General features: G+C 38.1%; 1 protein-coding gene and 1 pseudogene across 1 annotated transcript; one reads left to right on the top strand and one right to left on the bottom strand.

Moving 5' to 3' along the window:
* Nucleotides 1-1,504: 1,504 nt before the first annotated feature.
* ARGFX (arginine-fifty homeobox) lies at nucleotides 1,505-6,235 on the bottom strand. The gene is given in 4 exon segments (XM_057696404.1): nucleotides 1,505-1,988; nucleotides 1,990-2,081; nucleotides 2,886-3,034; nucleotides 6,178-6,235. Coding segments are annotated over 4 exon segments (783 nt in total).
* Nucleotides 6,236-9,624: 3,389 nt separating this feature from the next.
* Nucleotides 9,625-10,170, top strand: LOC130830354 (ras-related protein Rap-1b-like; annotated as a pseudogene).
* The last annotated feature ends 8,490 nt before the right edge of the window (nucleotides 10,171-18,660 follow it).

The following is an 18,660-nucleotide window of genomic DNA, read 5'->3' on the forward strand; positions in this document are numbered from 1 at the left end:
CAGGAGTGGAATTGCTGGGTCGTATGGTAGTTCTATTTTTAGTTTTTTGAGGAACCTCTGTATTGTTTTCCATAGTGGCTGCACACATTCCCAGCAACAGTGTTCAAGGATTCCCTTTTCTCCACATCCTTTCCAACATTTGTTATCTGTAGGCTTTTTGATGATAGCCATTCTGACAGGTGTGAGGTGATAGCTCATTGTGGATTTGGTTTGCATTTCTCTAATGGTTAGCAGTGTTGAACATCTTTTTCTGTGCCTGTTAGTCAGCTGTATGTCTTCTTTGGAGAAATGTCTATTCAGGTCTTCTGACCGGTTTTCGATAGGGTTGCTTGGTTGCTTTTTCTTTTTTTTTTGATATTGAGTTGTATAAGCTGTTTGTATATTTTGGATATTAACACCTTTTAGGTCACATCATTTGCAAATATTTTGTCCCATTCCATAGATTGTATTTTTGTTTTGTTTATGGTTTCTTTTGCTGTGCAAAAGCTTTTAAGTTAATTTAGGTCCCATTTATTTATTTTTGCTTTTTTTTCTTTTGCCTTAGGCCTGATTCAAGAAAATATTGTTACCATTTATGTCAAAATGTTTTGCCTTAAAGTTTAATTTGACAGATATTAATATAACTATGCCAGCTTCCCTCCTATTTAAAAAAAAAGTTTTGAGATCTTATTCTTTAAATATAGGCTTTTGCAGCTATAGATTTCTTTCTAATCACTGATTTAGCATTATCCCATAAGTTTTGCTATATTGTGTTTTTGTTTTCTTTCATTTTTGCACATTTCCTAATTTTTCTTCTGATTTCTTGATCTATTGGCTATTTAGGAGTGTGCTTTTTAATATCCATATATTTGTGAATTTCCTGAATTTTCCTCTACTATTGATTTCTATTTTCAGTCCATTGTGTTTGGAGAACATGCTTTATATGATTTTAACCCTGTTAAAATGATTATTTTATGGCTTCAAATGCCTTTTATTTAAAACATTTCCAATGTCCATTATTCAAGGTTTAAAGTTTTCGGTATAGAGGTCTTAATTTTCTTAGTTAATTTTTTAGATACTTTATATTTTTCATTGAGAGGTACTTATATTATGTGTTTATTATTGGTTTTGAGAAGTGCTATTAATTTTGTTCGTTAATCATGTAGCTGGAAAATTAGCTTAAATGTAATTCTAAAAGTTCGTTGGAAGCGTGAGTTTATAAACCTGCTGCCATTAAAAGTCGGTGACCCCTAAAGGCTGCTGACCTTTTAAAAAGTCAAAGGTGGTTTCAGAAAGAGCGAATTTTAGAGTCTCATTGGCCATCTAAGGGACTAGGGAGGCCTCACCAGGGAGAGTCGTGGGGCCGATTGTGTAGTACTGAGCTATACTTGGGGGAATCTCCGAGTTTTTACAACATTTCCACAGAAATCAAAGTAACACTGAGCCAGATACTTGGGTTAAAAGCAGACAAAGGAAAGAGTATGTACAAGATTCAAGAAGATCCTTTTTCTGTACTGTCTGATATTTATTGGTACTTTGACCAGAGAAATCTGAAGTGCACCATACTGGAGGGGCTCTGGAATTCCAGGCTGTCTCAGGCCGCAAAGCTCCAGCTTGTCATACTGAAGCAGGTTTGCCCAGGAGATAAACCTACAGCTGGGTCAGCAAAGATGCTAAGAGGACTTCTATTCTAACTGGCCCTTGTCGGTGAGAGATACTGCTACAGTGAGTGGAAGGAAGAGCTGGCTATCTCATCCTCATCAGGAAAACTGTACAGTTCCGTGATTTGGCCTATGTCATAGGCATCAGAGTACAAAGCAGGAACTGAGGCCACTAGCCTCTCCAACTGAGGACCTTGCATTTGGACATCACTTACAGGAATCTCAGTGATGATAGAGTCCCCTGCCCAATGGAAGGGGTCTAAGGGCTGAGGTGAAAGGGAGCTACAGGAATCTGAAACTGCAGGGAGAAAAGAAGGAGGACGGGTTGATGCTACGGGCACATCCTTGGCTGGAAAGGACCTGGTCTGGAGGCTTTAGTGATTGCTGCTCTTGCTGCTGCTGTCGCTTCCTCATTTTGAACTGCCGATTCCTGAACCCAATCTGGGAGTGGGGGGAAGAGAGGAGATTATGGTCTGTTACTGGAGAAGGAGTTTGAGGCTTCTCCTGGGTGGAAGAAGTCAGATTATAACCCTCATGTCCTCTCCAAGTCACTATGATAGTGAGTTCTGAGAGAGCAGAGGTGGGTATGAATGGGGTCAACAGGAATCGTAAGGGATCAGGGCTGGGCCCCAGAGAAAAAAGAAAAAAGAGAGGGGGTATGTTCAGAGGTCGTGCTGGGGGTTCAGAGAAAGGGTCCTGGACCCTAGAGAAGAAAAGCAAGTTCAGGGATCTAGGGAGAGGTGCAGCATTTAAACTGAATGATTTTCCAGAATTATTTTCGAAGGCCTCTATAGTGAGTAATATTCTAACAAAAATTCCAACCTCTGAGTCTGCTACTGGCCTTAGAAGCCTCAGAGGTTGGGAGGGTTATTTGCCCATTGGTGATGTTGTGAATCAATGACGGCAGGGCTTTGCTAGAGAAGACCCTACGTGAGGAGTCTGTGTGGATGAGAACTGTTTCTCTAATTTGAGCTCTATCGTACCTCTGGATTTCTAATTCCAGGTATACTACGTATTATCTCTGTGACCCAGTCGCTTTGCTCTCGAACCTCAGTTTTCTTCATCTTTTAAACTGGGTGATAATAAAGCCAAGATATGCAATGTGCCCAGCTCAGTACTAGCACACAGTAGGTACTCAATAAATGAAGTGTTACTACTATTGTGTTACGGAGGGAATTTCCAGGCTGAATAGTAGAATGTAATTTGGATGGGGCTTCAAAGCACACCTCAGAAGATCAGACAGACCTTTACTGTTGACTCCGGTAGGTTGAGTTTTAAAGAAAGTTCTCTCAGGAGGTTTTTATCTGGAAACATGTTGCAGCTAAACAGAGCCTCCAACTCTTCGTGCTGTGTGTATGTGAAGGAGGTGCGTCCGTGAGGCTTCTTCCATCTCACTGTGGAGCAGAGATGCAAAGGAGGTGGTTACACTAACAATGTCCTTCCTGCTCAAGTCCCCCAAAAATCACAGCTGTGAATTTCCCATGACTTCCCCACAACTGGGCTTGGAATCCAGGAGATAAAAATCCCAGGTCTTGACTCTAGGAGGCTGAGCCCTGTGTAACAGTGCTCTCGCCTCTGTTTTCTGATATTTAGTTTGTCCCTGGTAAGAAATGTTACTTCTTCAGTTTTCTCTTTACCCAGTCTATCTACCCAGCCTAATCTCAGGACAGTGGACAGTGGTTTCCCTTGGCTTATTTACCACACTTCGTTTCTTTTAGAAACTGGGAAGAAATCTCATATCCCCGCACTAGAATATATAACACACTCTTCAAAATGGGGTTCCTCTTCTCATTTATTTATTTAGGAACCTAGTCTGCCTCATCTGGAAAATGGGTTTTTTCCTCTCCAGGCTTTCTGAAGCTCTATTTGCTCCTCTGGGAAAAGGTTCATAAGAAATGAGACATAAGTAAATATGTGGAGACAATTGAAAAATTATGGAATATTTAAAAAAATGGAAGTGGAGAGAAAATTTCTAAGAAAACATAATTACCAAAATTTGCTGAATGAGAACTCCAGACACTGAACAGACTAATAACCACTACAAAAACATAGGTAAGTTATAGAATTCAAGGCAATGCTGTGCTAATTCCCCTGTTATATGCCCATTTCAGTATAAGGAAGAAGAGTCTTCACTTGGGCCTCACTTCTATATTCTACATTCTAACACCAGTACTAAAACCAGACAGGAATAAACACTATCGATAAAACTATGACTAATGCCACTTACGAACATACATGGAAATAACTTTCATAAAATACATTTAATATAATCACATATTTAAATGCACACATTCCTAAACTTATAGTATCTAATTTATTTATTTATTTTAAAATTTATTTATTGGCTGCATTGGGTCTCCGTTGCTGCACACGGGCTTTCTCTAGTTGTGGCGAGCGGCGGGTACTCTTCATTGTGGTGCACAGGCTCCTTGTTGCAGTGGCTTCTCTTGCTGCGGAGCACAGGCTATAGGTGTGTGGGCTTCAGTAGTTGCAGCACATGGGCTCAATAGTTGTGGCGCATGGGCTTAGTTGCTCTGCAGCATGTGGGATCTTCCTGTATCAGGGATCGAACCCATGTCCCCTGCATTGGCAGGTGGATTCTTAACCACTGTACCACCTAGGAAGCCCCTAGTATCTAACTGATTTTTGAAGTTCATATGTATGTATTTGAAATCAAATATATAAAATATTAATTTATAAATATTGAATTTTCTAATCACATTTTACAAAACCATTCTATTCAAACTGTTTTCATTTACCTTAAATAGCCATATCTTCAGGACACTCTGATCCTATTCTTTTTTTTTTTTTTTGGCTGTGCCAAGTGGCATGCAGGATCTTAGTTCCCCAACCAGGAATCGAACCTGTGATCCCTGCAGTGGAAGCATGGAGTCCTAACCACTGGACAGCCAGGGATGTCCCCTGATCCTATTCTTTTAATTAAATAGTGTAGTTTTACCAGGCACATAATCTTTACTTTAAAATAATTTTTTTTGTGGTACAGCACTTTTGGAATATGTTTATGAAATGCAATTACTAGGGGAGCTTCCCTGGTGATGCAGTGGTTAAGAATCTGCTTGCCAGTGCAGGAGACATGGGTTGGATCCATGGTTCAGGAAGATCCCACATGCCATGGAGCAACTAAGCCTGTGCACCACAACTACTGAGCCTGCACTCTAGAGCCCATGAGCCACAACTACTGAGCCCAAGTGCTGCAACTACTGAAGCCCATGCACCTAGAGCTGGTGCTCCACAACAAGAGAAGCCACTACAATGCCACTACAATGAGAAGCCTGTGCACTGCAAGGAAGAGTAGCCCCCAAAAGCCTGGGTGCAGCAAAAAAGACCCAACACAGCCCAAAATAAATCAAATAAATAAATAGATTAAAAAAAGAAATGCAATTACTAGGAATTTTGTTGTAAGTTACAAGAAACATCTAATAAGAACTATTTTGTCCCCACATTCATCCTGTAAGGGTGCATTTGTGATCTCTACAACTTGCTAGTTACCATGTTGCTTTAAAACAAGAAAATGTTTTATTCATGTATTTGGGTAAGTCATGTATGGAAATAGTACAAGATTGAAACCATCTTTGTTCCCCAGCCACTGAATTACTCTCTAGAGCTGTTCTGTCCCATATAGTAGCCACTACCCAACCTGGCTATCAAATACATAAATGTGGCTAGTTCCACCAAGGTACTGAATTTTTAGTTTTATTGAATTTTAATTAATTTAACTTTAAACACTGATATTCAATCCAGTTATTGGGAAGAGTTTTAGTATGCTTAGAACAACTTGCATATGTGAATCTATTCTTTCAACTGTAAATTTTATGAACTCTAAATACAGAGTAAGTATTTCTGATGCACATTTAGCATTTGGATTGAGATATGCTGTTAAGTGTAAATTATTCACTGGATTTCAAAGTCTTGATATGAACAAAAGAATGTAACTATCTCATTGGACTATATATTGTCTGTTTAGCAAAAAGATGTTACAGGTTAAGATGTTAAATCCTATATTATATATACAATGTGTTAATTATGTAGTAAAAATAAAGGTAAAGGCTTTAAATGTATTGTCTATTTGTATATTAAACACAAATATAAAAGTAAATTAAATAAAAAGCTCATAGGTGATAAAAAAGGAAAGGGCTAAACTTTGTGTTTGTATTTAGCTTTTTCGCATACTGTTAAATTACTGTCAGCTTGCTCTGTGTTTGTTTGTAATATTATCCCTTTTAGTAAGGCTGTAACAATTTTTTGCCTCAAAGATTTATGCCTACATCTTGGTGTAATAACCAGACTCTTCTGACAACTGCTTTCTTGTTTATCAATTGGATCTTGGAACTGCTGATTATCTGTGGCTTCCCACTTATCTGTCCACCAAGATACAGAAGGAAGACAGACAGCAAGGAATCATCAGGGCTTAAAAAGAGGAGAACCGCCCCCCGCCCCAAATTAACAGGTATACACTGGAAAGTTCAGCAGACCATTCTGAGAAAAGTCATCTGTGAAAAGGTGCTTTTAGACCTACAAAAGTTGAAATAATCCATCACCAGCAGGCCTGTGCTATAGGATATGTTAAAGGTCATCCTTCAGGCAGAAGGAAAATGTCATATATCTGAAAGGACTTACATCTGGAATATAAAGTAAAACTCTTACATCTCAAAAATAAGATGATGAATATTCCAATTAAAAATCCTTTAGGACTTCCCTGGTGGCACAGTGGTTAGGAATCTGCCTGCCAATGCAGGGGCAACGGGTTTGATCCCTGGTCTGGGAAGATTCCGCATGCCGAGGAGCTGCTAAGCCTGTGAGCCACAACTACTAAGCCTGCACTCTGGAGCCCGCAAGCCACAGCTATTGAGCCCATGTGCCACAACTACTGAAGCCCTTGAACCTGGAGCCCATGCTCTGCAGCGAGAGAAGCCACCACAATGAGAGGCCTGGGCACTGCAATGAGGAGTGGCCCCTGCTCGCCACAACTAGAGAGAGCCTGTGTGCAGCAATGAAGACCAAATGCAGCCATAAATAAAATCAGAAAAATCCTTTAATCCTGATTAATGGATTTGAATAAGCTTTTCAACAAAGAAGATATATAAATGGACATGTGGAAGAATGTGGAGAAATTGGAACTTTCATACAGCAATTGGAAATTGCAGGTGTGACTGTGAAATGATACAGCCACTTTGAAAAACTGTCTGGCAGTTTCTTCCTGGGAATCTACTTAAGGGAATGAGAACATTTATCTATGCAAAGATATATACCCAACTATTCATAGCAGCATTGTTCATAATTGCCAAGTTGGTAACAATCCAAATCTCCTTATTGAATAAATACACAAACTTTGTGTATTCATACAGTGGAATGCCATTCAGCAATAAAAGTAATGGATTACTGACGTGTTTTACAACATGAATGAACCTCAAAAACATTATGCTGAATGAGATATATACTTGCTAAGACTGGATGATGGACTCATGAAATTATACTATTCTATTGTCGTTTATTTTATTTTTTAATTTTTTGGCCATGCCAGGCAGCTTGTGGGATCTCGGTTCACCGACCAGGGATTGAACTTGGACCACAGCAGTGAACGCACAAAAACCTAATCCCTAGACCACCAGGGAACTGTCCTCTGTTTTTGTTTGTAATTCAAATTTTCTATATAATAAAATGTTAACATAGGTAAATAAAATGTAATCTTCAGCAATTATTTTTTTTCCAAAAGGAGAGGGATTCACCCTGAGATGGAACTGTTATGAGCAGGAACTATGTTTGTTTAGGTAAGTGGCTAGAAGTGGAGTGGAGATGCAGTAATCTCTGAATCATTTGTGTTTAATAGTAGAAATCTTGCTTATAAACTGTACTCTTCTAGGAACGCGATCATGAACTGTTTAGTGAAACTCCACCTCAGTTTCATCAAGCATAAAAAGGGAACGTGATGGGTATCTACTTTTTAATAGGATTTGTAGTGTATTACATGAATGTACTAATGTAAGGCATTAATACACACAAAACACTAAAACAATGCATGGTACATCATATGTACCACATAAATGTTTTATTTTATTAATTTTATTATTTTAGAATATTTGTCACTACAAATGAAGTCTATTTACTTGAAGTTATAAACTATATTTAACATAGCCTATGTAACTTTATCATATTTCTGATCATTCATTGCCTATGACTCTGCTGATCTTTTATAATAATTAACCTACTCAGCATATCAAGTGTAAGTTAGGAAAATATTGCAAGTTAAAATAGTTAAATGGTTTTATAGAAAATTAATTTTCTATCAAACTTATTACATGTGTGATAAACACATGCACACTAGTATGTATAAGATAGGTGGCTGACAGGGACCCACTGTAGAGCACAGGGAACTCTACCCAATATTCTGTGATAACCTATATGAGAAAAGAATCTAAAAAAAGAATGAATACATGTCTCTGTATAACTGAATCACTTTGCTATACACCTGAAAACTGTAAATCAATTATATTCCAATAAAATTAAAATGTTAAAAAAAAAAGAATCTAATACGTTGAGGGAAAGAGGTTGCATATCAAAAGCTTCTTTCTTTGAGCAAATGTTTGGTGAATTCCCACATGTCTACTGAAACAAAAACTAGTGAATACTAAAAAAACAAACAAACAAAGAAAAACCATATTACTAATTCCTATTTCCCTATATAACGTGAATAGGAAGTATACTTTCTTTAAGACTAAAAAAATTATAGTTTATGTATAAAATATAAAGAGTAGACTACAAAAGTAATCAAATCTATTGTTAGCAACTGCCTCAGAGAATGAAGGAGGTGGAATAGAATTGATGAATGATCATTAGATAAGTACTCAGTCTCTACTAGTTTAGTTTTAATAAATAAGACTAAGTTATATATTCTTATGTGATCCACTTAGAGCATGAAGGTAGAAGGAGCGACTGGGAAAATTTGTTTATATGTTGACAGGTTTTTTTCTTTTTGGTGGTGAGATTGTGGGTACTTGTTATTGTATTCATATCAAAAGATGACAGAAAAATTTAAAATTCCTCACTCATTTCTGATAAAACGTTGATCAGGTTATGAACAGAAGGCATTTCCTTCTCTGCATCAAAGAATATTTAATAAAGAAACATTAAAAGTGTTGCTGTTAAAGTAAATAAAAGACAAAAATGGCCTCTAACATAGGTATCGTGCAGTATTGTAGCTGTGTACCTAGCAAAGAAGCACAATTGTCATTATTTGGAAAAAAAAAAAGTTTATCTCTCTGAAAAATCCACTGTAAAAATGTAATATTGTATAAAACAGTTCAACATGTTGGAAGAATACAAGATTATGATGCAACCATTAGTTGTTTTAAAGAAAATATAAAATGTAATATCAACATCACACTTTAAAAGATCCCATGTACAGGAAATTCCCCTGTGGTCCAGTGGTTAGGACTCAACTTTCACTGTGGAGGGCCAGGTTTTGATCCCTCGTTGGAGAATTAAGATCCCACAAGCCGTGGGGTGTGGCCACAAAAATCCTATGTACAACAACGTCAAAATATGTACAATGCCTAAGAATACATTTTAATGAAATGTGTAAGAACTATATGAAATAAACTATAAAATTGTACTAAAGGGCATAAATGATCTGAATAGAGAAGCATATTATGTTCCTGAAATAAATGACTAAACATTAGAATTGTCAATTTCCCCTTCCAAATAACTGTATAACTTCAATTTAATCTTAATCCACATCCCAGTAGAAATTTTTACCGAACTTGATAAGCTGATTCCCAAGATTGGGAAGAGAGGCCAAACCTTGCCCAGAGTCAGGCTTATAAACAAATCAGCCCTGGCAGCTGCAGCAGCAGGACAGCTTTGTTGGCAGAAGCAGCGACCTGGAAGGAGCTTGAGGTTCTGGGCAATGCTGGCTGCAGGGACCTGGTGACAGTGTGAGAGGTACTAGCTTTTACAAGTTTGCACTATGTGTGAGTATAAGCTAGCAGTTCTTGCTTGGTTCAGGAGGCACTGGAAAATCGACTTTCTCTGTACACTTTATTCAAGGAGTTTTTGTTGAAAATATAATCGCACTGTAGAAGATTCATATAGAAAGAAAGTAAGTTGATGCACAACACTATATGCTTAAAATCTTGGATCTACAGAAACAATTTACAGTGATGAGGGATTTGCACATGAAATATGGACAAGGCTTTGCTTTATTTTATTCCATCACAGCACCGCCCACATTTAATGATTCATAAGATCTGAGAGAACAGCTTCTTCAAGTTAAAGACACTGAAGATGTTCCAAAGAGTCTGGTTGGTAATAAGTGTGACTTGGAAGATGACAATTGTATGTAAGAAAGAAACAAGGTCAAAATCCAGCAAGAAAATGGAACAACTGTGTGTTCTTAGACTCCTCTGCAAAACAGAAAATAAATGTTGAGATCTTTTATGACCCAGTGTAGCAAATTACCAGAAAAACTCTGTCTGTAAAGGCCTGCAAAAAGTCATGATGTCATCTGCTTTAATACACTAAATGCGTTGTAGCTCTGAGTCTGAAGAAATGTTGCCCAATTCAACAGTGCCAGCAATGCAACTTTGTTAAACCTACCAACATCTTTTTTATATATAAATTTAATCATTTATTCGTTTATTTATTGGCTGCATTGGGTCTTCGTTGCTGCACACGGGCTTTCTCTATTTGCGGCGAGCAGGGGCTACTCTTTATTGTGGTGCACAGGCTTCTAATTGCAGTGGCTTCTCTTGTGGAGCATGGGCTCTAGGTGCGAGGGCTTCAGTAGTTGTGGCACATGGGCTCAATAGTTGTGGCTTGCGGGCTCTAGAGCGCAGGCTCAGTAGTTGTGGCACAGGGGCTTAATTACTCTGCCGCATGTGGGATCTTCCTGGACCAGGGATGGAAGCCATGTCCCCTGCAGGCAGATTCTTAACCACTGAGCCACCAGGGAAGTCCCCCTACCAACATCTTAAATGGACTTTCTGTGGTGGTACCCTTTAAAAGGTAGGTGAAAACTACTACATCAGTTTGCACACTCTAATCACTTTCCAGTATCACAAGCAAGATTTTTACTTATACAATAGTCCTAGAGTATGCAGCTGTTAAAACCAGAGGCTACAATCCAGTATTATTGCTGAGACATTTTTCATCCAGTAATGTTGTACACGAATGAAAATGGTGTCCTGTATACTTTAACTTGCCCCATACTTTGTATTGAAGAGTACAATTATGTAAATCCTAAATGCACAACTATTTTAGCATGATGAAAAGCTTCTGTATAGACTATTCCAGACAATGTCACTTTGATACTTATAGCTTACTGTATATTTTTTAAAATAAATTCAAGATCATTATCATTATATTGTACATATAAGCACTTTGGTTAACACAGCTGTGTACTTTTTTTTAATTTTTAAAAAACTGGAGACAGAGACAGTGATCTTAGATTAATGTCTTAGATTAAAGATGTTGCCCTTCAGGTTGTTTTGTTGTTGTTGTTGTTTGAGAAACCTCCATACTGTTTTCCACAGTAGCTGCACCAATTTACATTCCCACCAACAATGTACAAGGGTTCCCTTTTCTCACATTCTTGCCACCATTTGTTATTTATGTTCTTTTTGATGATAGCCATTCAGGTGTGAGGTGATATCTCATTGTGGTTTTGATTTGTGTTTCCCTAATGATTAGAGATGTTGAGCATCTTTCCATGTGCCTGCAAAAATGTCTATTTGCTCTTCTGCCCATTTTAAAATCAGGTTGTTTGTTTTTGATGTTGAGTTGTTTGAACTACCTATACGTTAAATATTAATCCCTTATTGGTCACATCATTTCCTCCCATTCAGTAGTTTCTTTGTTTTGCCAATGGTCTCCTTTGCTGTGCAAAAGCATTTAAGTATATTAGGTTCCATTTGCTTACTTTTATTTCCTTTACTTTAGGAGATGGATCCAAAAAATATTGCTATGATTTATATCAAAGAGTGTTCTGCCTATGTTTCCCTCTAGGAGTTTTATAGTCTCTGGCCTTATATATACATTTTTAATCCATTTTGAGTTTATTTTTGTATATGGTATTAGAGAATGTTCTAATTTTATTTTTTTATTTGTAGCTGTCCACTTTTCCCAGCACTACTAATTGAAGAGACTATCTTTCCTCCATGGTATATTCTTGCCTTCCTTGTCATAGATTAATTGACCATAGTGCATGGGTTTATTTCTGGGCTATCTTGTTCCATTGATCTATGTGTCTGTTTTTGTGCCAATACCATACTGTTTTGATTGTTGTAGTATATTCTGAAGTCAGGGGGCACGATTCCTCCAGCTCTGTTCTTCTTTCTCAAGATTCTTTTGGATTCCCTCTTGCAAGAGCACCGGAATTACAACTAACTGCTGAACAATCATCGACAGAAAGACACTAGAACTCACCAAAGAAGACACCCCACATCCAGAGACAAAGGGGAAGCCACAATGAGACGGTAGGAGGGGCGGAATCGCATTAAAATCAAATCCCATAAATGCTTGGTGGGTGACTCACAAACTGGAGAACAGTTATACTGCAGAAATCCACCCACTAAAGTGAGGGTTCTGAGCTCTACATCAGGCTTCCCAACCTGGGAGTCCAGCAACAGGAGGAGGAATCCCCAGAGAATCAGACTCTTGAAACGCAGGGGGATTTGATTGCAGGACCTCCACAGGACTGGGGAAAATGGAGACTCCACTCTTGGAGGGCACATAAAAAAGTGTGCTCACCAGGACCCAGGGGGAAGGAGCAGTGACCCCTTAGGAGACTGAACCAGACCTACCTGCTGGTGTTGGAGGGTTGCCTGCAGAGGTGGGGGGCAGCTGTGGCTCACCACGGAGATGGGGCACTGGCAGCAGGGGTCCTGGGAAGTGCTCATTGGCGTGAGCCCTCCCAGAGTCTGCCATTAGCCCCATCAAAGAGCCTGTAAGCTCTTTGTAAGCTGGGTAGCCTCAGGCCAAACGACCACCAGGGTGGGAACACAGCCCCACCCATTGGCAGACAAGCAGATTAAAGTGTCACTGAGCTCTGCCCACCAAATTGGATTAAAGTCTTACTGAGCTCTGCTCACCCAGCCCTACCCACCATCAGTCCCTCCCATCAGGAAGCACCCACAAGCCTCCTAGATACCTTCCTCCACAAGAGGGCAGACAGCAGAATCAAGCAGTATCAGCAGTATTTCCTCTTGTGGAACTGAAAACCACAGCCACAGAAAGATAGAGAAAATGAAAAAGCAGAGGACTTTGTACCAGATGAAGGGACAGGATAAAATCCCAGAAAAACAACTAAATCAAGAGCAGATAGGCACCCTTCCAGAAAAAGAATTCAGAATAATGATGATGAAGATGATCCAGGACTTTGAAAAAAGACTAGATGCAAAGATTGAAAAGTTTACCAAAGACCTAGAAGAATTAAAGAACAAACAAACAGAGATATGCAACACAATAACTGAAATGAAAAATACACTAGAAGGAACCAATAGCAGATTAACTGAGGCAGAAGGGCGAATAAGTGACCTGAAAGACAGAATGGTGATAATCACTGATGTGGAAAAGAATAAAGAAAAAAAAATGAAAGAACTGAAGACAGCCTAAGAGACCTCTGGGACAATGTTAAACGCACCAACATTCACATTGTAGGGGTCCCAGGAGCAGAAGAGAGAGAGAAAGGACCCAAGAAAATATTGGAAGAGATTATAGTTGAAAATTTCCCTAACATGGGAAAGGAAACAGCTACCGAAGTGCAGGAAGCACAGAGAGTCCCAGGCAGGATAAACCCAAGGAGAAACACACCAAGACATATAGTAGTCAAATTGACAAAAATTAGAGACAGAGAAAAGTTATTAAAAGCAACAAGGGAAAAACGACAAATAACATACAAGGGAACTCCCATAAGGTTAACAGCTGATTTCTCAGCAGAAACTCTGCAAGCCAGAAGGGAGTAGCACAATATATTTCAAGTGATGAAAGGGAAGAGCCTACAACCAAGAATACTCTACCCAGCAAGGATCTCATTCAGATTCGATGGAGAAATCAAAAGCTTTGCAGACAAGCAACAGCTTAGAGAATTCAGCACCACCAAACTAGCCCTACAACAAATGCTAAAGGAACTTCTCTAAGTGGGAAACATAAGAGAAGAAAAGGACCTACAAAAACAAAAACAAAAACAAAACAATTAAGAAAATGGTAATAGAAACATACATATCAATAATTACCTTGAATGTAAATGGACTAAATGCACCAACCAAAAGACACTGACTAGCTGAATGGATACAAAAACAAGACCCATATATATGCTGTCTACAAGAGACCCACTTCAGACCTAGGGACACATACACACTGAAAGTGAGGGGATGGAAAAAGATATTCCATGCAAATGGAAATCAGAAGAAAGCTGGAGTAGCAATACTCATATCAGATAAAATAGACTTTAAAATAAAAAATGTTACAAGAGACAAGAAAGGACATCACATAAAGATCAAGGGATCGGGGGAGTGAATTGGGAGATTGGAATACCAAATTGTACACTCTAAATATATACAGTTTATTGTATGTTAACTGTATCTCAATAAAAGTTCTAGAAAAAAAAATCAAGGTATCAATCCAAGAAGAGATAACAATTATAAATATATATGCCCCCAATATAGGAGTACCTCAATATATAAGGCAAATGTTAACAACTATGAAAGAGGAAAGTGACAGTAACACAATCATAGCGGCGAACTTTAACACCTCACTTACACCAATGGACAGATCATCCACACAGAAAATTAATAAGGAAACACAAGCTTTAAATGACACAATAAATCAGCTGGATTTAATAGCTATAGGGCATTACAAACAAAAACAGCAGATTACATGTTCTCCTCAAGTGCACAGGGAACATTCTCCAGGATAGATCACATTTTGGGTCATAAATCAAGTGTTGGTAAATTCAAGAAAATTGAAATCGTATCAAGCATCTTTTCCGACCACAACGCTATGAGATTAGAAATCAATTACTGGAAAAAAACTGTAAAAAACACAGACACATGGAAGCTGAACAATACACTGCTAAATAACCAAGAGATCACTGAATAAATCAAAGAGGAAATCAAAAAATACCTAGAGACAAATGACAACAAAAACACAATAATCCAAAACCTATGGGATGCAGCAAAGGCAGTTCTAAGAGGGACGTTTATAGCAATACAATCCTACCTCAAGAAACAAGAAAAATCCCAAATAAACAATCTAAACTTATACCTAAAGAAACTAGAGAAAGAAGAGCAAACAAAACCCAAAGTTAGTAGACAAACTGGGACATTTGTAGAGACATGGATGGACCTAGAGACTGTCATACAGAGTGAAATGAGTCAGAAAGAGAAAAACAAATATTGTATATTAATACATATGTGTGGACTATAGAAAAATGGTACAAATCAACTGGTTTGCAAGGCAGAAATTGAGACAGAAATGTAGAGAACAAACATATGGACACCATGTGGGGAAAGCGGGGAGGGTTGGGGGGGAATAAACTGGGAGATTAGGATACCAAATTGTACACTCTAAATATATGCTGTTTATTGTCTGTTAACTGTATCTCAATAAAAGTTCTTAAAAAAAAAAATCTAGGAACAATAAATGCTGGAGAGGCTGTGGAGACTGTAAAGTGGTGGGACTGTAAAGTGATACAGCCACTATGGAAAACAGTATGGAGATTCCTTAAAAAACTAAAAGTAGAACTACCATATGACCCAGCAATCCCGCTACTGGGCGTATACCCAGAGAAAACCATAATTCAAAAATATACATGTACCACAATGTTCATGGCAGCATTATTTACAATAGCCAGGACATGGAAGCAACCTAAATGTCCATTGACAGATGAATGGGTAAAGAAGATGTGGCATATATATACAATGGAATATTACTCAGCCATAAAAAAGAATGAAATTGAATTATCTGTATTGTGGTGGATGGACCTAGAGTCTGTCACACAGAGTAAAGTAAGTCAGAAAGAGAAAAACAAATACCTTATGCTAACACATATACTGTATATGGAATCTAAAAAAAGGTACTGATGAACTCGGTTGCAGAGGAAGGATAAAGACACAGATGTAGAGAGCAGACTTGAGGACACAGGGTAGGAGGGATGGGGAAGCTGGGACAAAGTGAAAGAGTAGCATTGACATTTATACACTACCAAATGTAAAATAGATAGCTAGTGGAAAGCAACTGCATAACACAGAGATATCAACTTGATCATTGGTGGTGACCTAGACAGGTGGGATAGGGAGGGTGGGAGGGAGGGAGACTCAAGAGGGAGGGGATATGGGGATATATGTATAAATGCAGCTGATTCACTTTAGTGTACAGCAGTAACTGGCACAACAGTGTAAAGTTATTATACTCCCATAAATATTGAAAGAAAAGTAAATAAGTAAATAAATAAATTTATTCACAAAGAAATAAAATTTTACTTTGTGTTATGCATGAGTATACTATCATATTAGTGATTAAATGTAAACAGAAAGGGAAGGGGAGGAAAGCAAATAAAGTGAAAACGAGGAGAGAGAATTAGGGAAAGAGGCAATGGGGAAATGTGAAAAGAAGACAGGAACGTAAGTTCCCCCAGCTAGGCCTGCATCCTGCACCCAATACCAAAGCAGCTGGCTATGAGCAAATCCCCCATTCATTTTTCCCTTTTTTTGCTGCTGATTTGGGGAAGATTTTGTCTAAATAAGAAAAGAGGTAGAGTTGAGGTAACAAAGAAAAAAAAAAGTAACATCTAGAGAAGTCCTCAGAATCCACAAGGGCTGCTCTAAAACTATACACTCAAAGATCCACAGGGCAGCCCTGGAGTGCTTGCTCAGATGTGCTCTGACCACCATCTCCAACCCAAGCAGGAGGCTGTTGCGCCAGGGTTTCTTTTGATTGCTTTTCTCTGGCAAAGTACTCACCCCTCCCTCCATCTAATCAGAGGCTATTTCTACTCTAAAAGCTACGTCCTTAGGATTCCCAGGCTTACCGCCTATCCCTCATCCTCATAGTGTCTGCTTGGTGTTTACTACACAAATAATCAGCAGTATATACCATGTGAGAAGTGGTAGAACAGACTATATACGAATTTGGAAGTTACAGGTTTATGTTTTTACATATTCAATTAATGTAGTCTCTTTCAGGCATTATTCACTATTGAGTTTCATTGCTTTTAAGTTGGCTTTCTGATGGTTTAACTTAGACCTTTGCAGTTATTTCAATTTTGCTTCCCTCTCCATCCGTAAGTAAGTTATTTCTACAAGTTCGTTGTGTCACTGTGGAGGAATAAGTCTTTTTCAGAGTTCCTTGTTAATTTCAGCCTCATTAAAACTTGCTCACTGAAGCCACCTGAATTCAAGTTGGCCTCCCTTGGATTACAACAGTGGTTCTCAATTCCAGCAGCCTGTTAGGAACACCTAGGGAGCTTTTAAGATACACCAGAGCCTAGAGCCTATTGAGACCAATTTCATCAGAATCTCTAGGAGTAAGATACGATTTTTAAAGCTCCCCAGGGGATTCTTATGTGCAGCCACTGGACTTGTTCCAGTTGAAAACCACGGAACTTCAAACACAAAATCCTCTTAATTGGCGTCTCCTTTATTCTGCGCACATTAGACCCAGTCAGCACCACGTGTACCCCACATTTCTGACTGGATATATTTTCCACCTATTTCTTTTCTTTGCAAATCACATCCACTCATGTGAGAAGCACACAGTTTTTTTGTTTATGGCTTTTTTTCTTCCAGTTTTATTGAGATACAATTGACTGTATAAGTTTAAGGTGTACAGCATAAGGATTTGACTTAACAAGCTTCATGAAAAGATTATCACGACGAGTTTAGTAAACATCCATCATCTCATATAGATACAAACTTAGAGAAACAGAAAAAAAATTCTCTTCTTGTGATGAGAACTCAGGATTTACTCTTTTAACAACTTTCATATGTAACATACAGTGGTGTTAATTATATTTATCATGTTGTACATTACATCCCTGAGAAGCACAGAATTTATTCAGTCTGGTTACATGATTCTGTTTTAGTCAATTCACAAATTTAATTTGTGTAAACTTCGTTTTTTCATATAACCTCTGAGATTTCAATGGGTAAATCACTTCATTATTTGTGCAAACTTACTAAAATAATCAGATGACATCTTTGAATGTACATCAATTGTTTTTGTTTCCTTTACTGCTGTATTTAGCAACATTAGGCCAAACAAGAAACCACTTCTAGAACAGCACACTTTCCTTAAAATTATGGATGTTATATAAAAAAATACATCTTCTAAAATTCATGACTAAACTTGTAAAATTACAGAATTCCTTGCCAGACAGAAATGTCAAACGATCAAAGGAGTAAGTAGAGACGTAAAGCATTAGAACCAAGATTTTTCCATAGTGATGTTTGCTGATCCCTGGTGGTCTAGAGTACGGATTTTAATGGATTATGTGTTCTGGGGGATAGGAGTCTGGTGTTCCTAGTGGGGGGTGGGGGGTGGGGTGGCTAGGATCTAAAATCCCCTGTATAAAGCCAAAACCCCAAAAGGACAGCTCCCTCAGAAAGTAAAGCAGAGAAATATCTCTTCTGAAGATTGAGGCAGTGAGTGTAGAAGCTGTTCAAATCTGGCTCTGTTTGTCTAACATTATTTCCATATCTTAAAAAAATGCCAGCCCAGAGACTACATTTAAGATGGGCCACAATTGATATGTCTCCTAGGTAACCAGAAGAAATACATGCAAAAAATTTTCAAGGTCTTTGAATTACCACAGATAAAATTCCAAGGAATCCAAGCTCAGATACAATTGAAAGACAAGTGGGAAATACTTCAGGTGTATTAGTATTATTATGGTAACTTTAGCAAAAAAACTTTTAATGTTTTTGAGAAATAACCTTCTCTTTTCTATTTACTAAGAGTTCTTTTTTTAATTCGAAATTTATGTTGAATGTTTGAAATAAATTGTAAA

This window comes from Hippopotamus amphibius, chromosome 10 (genome assembly GCF_030028045.1).
Source record: "Hippopotamus amphibius kiboko isolate mHipAmp2 chromosome 10, mHipAmp2.hap2, whole genome shotgun sequence".
In the NCBI taxonomy this organism is placed as follows: Eukaryota; Metazoa; Chordata; class Mammalia; order Artiodactyla; family Hippopotamidae; genus Hippopotamus; species Hippopotamus amphibius.